The 6,000-nt window shown below is 37.5% G+C and overlaps 1 protein-coding gene across 1 annotated transcript; it reads left to right on the plus strand.

Annotated features, from left to right (window-relative positions):
• The first annotated feature begins 140 nt into the window (after window positions 1-140).
• On the plus strand, window positions 141-2,075 carry LOC138901366 (uncharacterized). The gene is made up of 2 exons (XM_070189121.1): window positions 141-182; window positions 1,032-2,075. Exons 1-2 carry the CDS (start codon window positions 141-143, stop codon window positions 2,073-2,075), a joined length of 1,086 nt encoding a protein of 361 aa, XP_070045222.1.
• Window positions 2,076-6,000: the final 3,925 nt, after the last annotated feature.

Below are 6,000 nucleotides of genomic sequence, written 5' to 3' on the forward strand. Positions count from 1 at the left end.
ATTGGTGCATGACCCGATCTTCTGGGAAGGAATTGTTACCATACTAGCCAGAAAATTAAAAGCAACTACGACAGCTGAGGAAAGAAATAAATCTCCCCACAAAAACCAAGAAGGTTGGGCAATCCTCAACCAAAGAAGTTATGGCGGGAGATGAGGATAATGTTGATTTGGCGGCAAGAGAGGTAGCCCAACAAAGAGAAAAAACTGCACGAGATGTGGAGGAGACAACTCTTTGAAATGCACAACTTGTCTATGAGGAGGAGAGGGCTTGAAGAATTGCAAAGAATCGACCTGCGGGTGCAGACAAATTCGGAAATATAGCTCCCGGTGCTGGGAGACCAATTGGCGATTATGTTAGACTGGTCTATAACCAAGGCTTATCAAGGGTGAGACCACCTCCTGTTGCAGCAAACAATTTTGAGCTGAAGCAAGGGTTGCTTCAAACCCTTCAAAACAGATGTGTCTTTAGAGGAAAGATAAACGAAGATCTAAACAATCATCTGATGGACTTCGAGGAGATTATGAACACCTTCCAATATAATGGTGTGTCACAAGATGCAGTCTACTTAAGGGCATTTCCCTTCACTCTCAAAGACGATGCAAAGCACTGGCTTTGAAGCTTGCCTAATGGATCGATTAGAACATGGTATGAGATGACTAGAAAATTTCTTGACAAATATTTCTCATCCGCTAATACGGGCAAGTTTAGAAGGGAAATCCACAACTTCTATCAGAATGAGACTGAAATAGTGTTTGAAGCTTGGAAGTGGTTCAAAGAAATAGTGCGCAAATGTCATCATAGTGGAATAGAACTCTGGATGCAACTCTAGGATTTTTGGGATGGATTGACACCAACTTCACGCAGAACATTGAGTAACGCAGCTAGAGGTTCATTGATGAAAAAGACTCTAGAGGAGATAGTCACTATTCTAGATAAGTTATATGAGGATGCAAATCAGTGGCCCTCTGAAGTTGTTGAAAGAAGAAGTACGACTAATGTTCACCAAGTTAATGCTAACACATCTGTGTAGGTACAACTTGATGCCATGGCAAAGGACATAAGGATGCTAACTTTAGCTTCAATACACAGTGAGCCACCTGCAGCATGTGACATATCTGGAAAAGGACACCCTACTCATGAGTGTCAATCCTTGATCGAGGAAGTTAATGTTGTTGGTAATTACAACCTCAATGCAATGGGTCAGAAGAACCTCGGATTTTCATGGAGTTCACCTGGGGGTATAGCAAATATATGGCAACAAAATAACTCTAGATTTCAAGGAGCTCCTGGTTTTGTGAATCAGCACAGGCCGCAATTTCAGTCTCAACAGCCAATTCAGTATGGGTTAGAAGATCTGATGAAGTCATTCATTGTCAAGACAGATGAGAGATTAGATGCTCACGGTGCAGCTATTAAAGAACTTGGGAAAGGTTTGCGAAGTTTGGAGAGACAAGTGGGACAAATTGCAACTATATTAACTGAGAGAATCCCAGTTACTCTTCCAGCTGATACTGAAAAGAATCCCAAAGAAATGGTAAATGTTGTGAACGTGAGAAGCGGACAAGTGTTGAAAGATCCCACTCCAATTCACAAAGAAGTTGCGCCTGATAAAGAAAGTGGGAATGAGCTGAAACTTGAAGATGATGATAAAAAGACTAAGAAGAAGAAAGGCAAGAAGGAAGCTGAGAAAAAGAAAAATGAGGAAACTTCAAGAAGGGGGGAATCCAATAAAGAGAGCAAGCACATGCCTGCTTTACCTTTTCCCCAAAATCTCTATAGAGAAAAGCTGGATAAGCAGTTTGAGAGATTTTTAGATATGCTGAGACAGGTTAATGTAAATTTGCCATTCACGGAAGTTCTCTCACAAATGCAAGCTTACGCAAAGATCTTGAAGGAGATCCTTATAAAGAAGAGGAAGATAGAAGAGACCTCAGTGGTCAAACTTACAGAGCATTGCAATGCAATATTGCAAAATAAACTCCCACAAAAGTGTGGAGATCCAGGGAGTTTTACTATACCTTGCTCTTTAGGCACTCGTAACTTTGATAAATCTTTATGTGATACGGGTGCCTAAATTAATCTAATGCCTTTGTCAATTTATAGGAAAATGGAGAAGGAGATTAGAGAGATAAGGTTGGTGCCAATATCTTTGCAGCTGGCAGACCAAACGACTATAACACACGAGGGGATGCTAGAAGATGTTTTGGTGCAGGTGGATAAGTTCGTATTTCCTGTAGATTTCATAGTGGTGAATATGGAGGAGAAAAAGGAGGCCTCCTCATCCTAGGAAGACCATTTTTAGCAACGGGTAGAGCTATACTGGATATACATGATAGAAAACTCAAACTTAGAGTGGGTGAGGAAACGGTGAGTTTTGAGATGAATGTAGCAACTGGAGTGAAAAAGGAGAAGCCAGTTGCAAGTGTCGAGTGGAAGCTGAAGAGTTCAAAAGAGAAGGCTCAAGTGATTGAGAAAGATAAGTGTGGGGTGTACCCTAAGAAGGCTAAGAAGAAGTTGTCTGCATGGATGTGTGCACTAGTTCGGGCGTGTAGAATGGAGCCCGACTTCGACTCAGACCCAGACTGAAAATTCAGGGAAGTTTCCTTTACCTTATGTTTTTTAATTATGTGTCATGGGTACATGACACAACTTAAAGTGTGGGGTAGGGGGATATTTGTATGTTGTATGTATATGTATTTTAGTTTTTGTTAATTTTAGTAGTTAGATATAGAAAAAATTGAAAAACATAAAAAATTTATAAATTTTTGATTTTTCCCGATGATGGATATCATTCGACGGGTTTCTTGAGGGAATTAAAGTCGAAAGGAAAATGCAAAAATATTTTCTTTTGTAGTTAGTGTAATAATTCCCCCTTGGTTTTTCTTTGTGCCGCGATTCTTTTTCAAGGGTTTTGTTTGAACCGGGTGTAGTTAGTTTTTATTTTTGTTAGAAGTAGGAAACCTTATGCTATGATATGAAATAGAAACAATATCTCTTGACTTGATCATGCCTTGAGAATAGTGAGTGCTTTGGTTGTGACGCTTAGGCTCAGTGTTTGACTCTTGTATGAGTGCCTTAAATTGTATGATCTCAACTTTGCTTAACTGCTTTGACTAGGGTGTCTTGATGATCCAATCTTGAGTGACTTATGTGCCATGTGTGTGAGAGGTTTAGTGTATTCTGTGCATTGCATTTGATGTCTAGAACTTGCCACGTGTGTTTGCAAAGCGAAATAGTAGTTTTTTAAGTCTTGGAAGTAATTTAGGCATTTCTTTATTGAACCAGTTATCTGTTTTTACCCACCAAATTGGTATGTATCGTAGTTAACCTCGTTGAGCCAATAATCTTGTTTCTTCGGCAATCACATTACAAGCCTTACTCATTTGTTTAAATTGACCATTTTTTTTAACCATTTGCCTCTCTTGAGCACTTAAAATTGTATAAACTTTATAAAAGTTGAAGTGTGGGGTGATTGGGTTGGCTTTTGAGTGGAACTATTGAAATAAGGAGAAGGTGCACTAAATTGAAAAAGTAAGAGCCGAAAAAGAAAAATTAAAATTTATGTAGTTGTATGATGAAAATTGATCTTTGATAAGTGGTAACTCTTGATGTATTTGTGCTTAAAGAAGTTGGGAGTTAATGTATATTGATGTGAAGGTGGAGTATTGGTTTGACATAAGTGTGGGCTTTTGAATGAAATTGTATGTATTAAAGTGCTTAGGGAGGTGAAGTCACTCTTATATCTAAATGTATCCTACCCGTCCCGCAACCTACATTATAACCAATTAAAGTCCTACTTGATCCTTGACTGAATGAGCTTGAATTAGTAGAGTAATACACTACGGGAAAGCCTATAGTTCATCTTTCGTGGCATATGAATGTTTTTCCCGAGAGTGAGTGAATTATTTCTATCTTGAGTTCCTAATTGTTCTTAATTTTTATAGTGTATGGAACTACTCTCTTTTGTTGTGTGAGGACACTTGATTCATGAAGGAAAGGTAATGTCGTTGACCTCTATGTTAGAGTAAGTGAGTAAGTTATGAATAATGCGTGGTGCTTGTGAGTCAATTCTTGAGGTGAAGATGTTACACTATTGTGCTTAGTCTATTTTAAATATTCTTGGTATGATAAGTTATGAGAGTTGTTTAAAAAGGTCGTGTCATTATGAAGTGTAGTTTGATTACTCGAGGAGGTGAAATGGCTTATGTGTGGGGTATTGATGGTAGGAGGCTATAATCTCATGTTTTAGTCGATTATTACACTCTAATTTACTGTACTTTAATTGAGTTGGAGCTTTAATCGCTAGTGTTTTGCACTAATTGTGTGGTTTATGCCTTGTAGGAGTGATTCCGAGCTATGTAGATGTTATGGAATGAATTCAAGTGATTTGGAGCTTTGAAGTTTGAGTAAAAGCCCAAGGATTTAAGCCGTGATTGTGTTCGGGGATCAACAGATGATAGTTAAGAATGAACAAAGAATCGAGCAGTCATCTTGTGCAGTATCCGGTAAAATGTACATAACCTTTTGCTCAGAGATCTGTTTGGGCTCCACAATATATCATTGGAAAGTGATGTAAAAGGGCTACAACTTTTATGTTTTAAGTCGTTTCAAATTCCCAACGGAACATTTTCGGTTGAAGTATTGAAGCATTTTCGGTGTTTTTATTGTTGCATATATATTCACTTGTTTATGTAATCAAAAGAGGCATAATTTGTGATGTTTTGCATTATCTTATTGGTTGAATTCATTGATTCTTGTTAGTAATCGAAATAGGCTAGTTGAATTAATGTTTATACCTAGTTAGGAGGATAATCGAAAGAGGTTCTCCTAAAGATCAATCCACTACGAATTCTTACATATCTTCACCAAGCTTAACTTAGTTCATATCGTAATGTTGAGACTTAATCGAGAGAGGAGTTTCTACTGAATGTTTGAACATAATAGAGTGAATTTGAGAGACTCACTTGAACCATAAAAGTGAAGTAACTAGAGTTAATTACCAAACAAGTATCTTACACCTATCCAATCAACCTCTATTTTCTCCCTTTAATATCTTCTTGCTTACTCTTGTTGCGATTGTCATTAGCCAATAGCTTAGACTTTTAGTAAATTTTAGTTTTAAATCACACAACTCTCAATTGTTGATCATTTTGGATAGCAATTAAAACTAGAAGCTACGAAAACACTGTTTAAACCCAATCCCTGTGGATACGATATTTTTTATACTATATTCGACTAGCGAGCATAATTTTGTATTATGTTTTTAGCTCGTCATGAGGAAACCAAGCACGATCATTCGAAGGCCGTAATATCCGCGACCGGCCGGGCATCACAGCATGGATCTCGTCACGTATCAATGAAGAACCGATAATCAGTTAAATAGAAGATTTTTTACCTTTTACAGAATTGTACCTTGAGTAGGATTCCCCTACTATATAAAGGGTGGTCTAACTATTCATTAAACATATTTTAACACACATTCCAAAGAAATATACTACTATTTTTATTGTCATAGAAAGCTCTTTTTCTTGTTCTTCTGTACTGACCATTGTGAGCCTGGATCGAGGGTGAATATTTCAATAAGGTTGGAATCATCCTCCTCACGTGGTTTGAATTTACTATATCTTTATTTGTTCAATCTAACTCAATTTATCATTTTGTATCAAATTAATCCGCGTATCCTTGAAACCACTTACAAATTTAATTGGTATCCGTTTTTTAGGGTAAACAGGAGTTACTAGTGGAGTCCATCAAGATTGATCGAATATTGAGTTTATTACCATAGAACTACACATACCGGTGTAAAGATATATTTCAAGGCTATGACGAGATTTTTGGGATAAAGTTCCCTATTGTAACTGCAAACGATCATTACTTACGGTAAATTAAGTCGACTAGTACAGCACTATGGGAAGTCGCCCGATCAAACATGGTCAAATACTTATTGCTAGGTTGATCACATATTGGTTGTTTATTATGCCTGTGTTGATACAATACTC

This window comes from Nicotiana tomentosiformis, chromosome 11 (genome assembly GCF_000390325.3).
Source record: "Nicotiana tomentosiformis chromosome 11, ASM39032v3, whole genome shotgun sequence".
NCBI lineage: Eukaryota > Viridiplantae > Streptophyta > Magnoliopsida > Solanales > Solanaceae > Nicotiana > Nicotiana tomentosiformis.

Bases quoted from the DNA above. Each gene is read 5' to 3' on its own strand.
- LOC138901366 (XM_070189121.1), top strand. From the start codon at position 141: ATGGCGGGAGATGAGGATAATGTTGATTTGGCGGCAAGAGAG. The intron at 183-1,031 runs GTAGCCCAACAA...ACATCTGTGTAG, and splicing joins TTGATTTGGCGGCAAGAGAG to GTACAACTTGATGCCATGGC.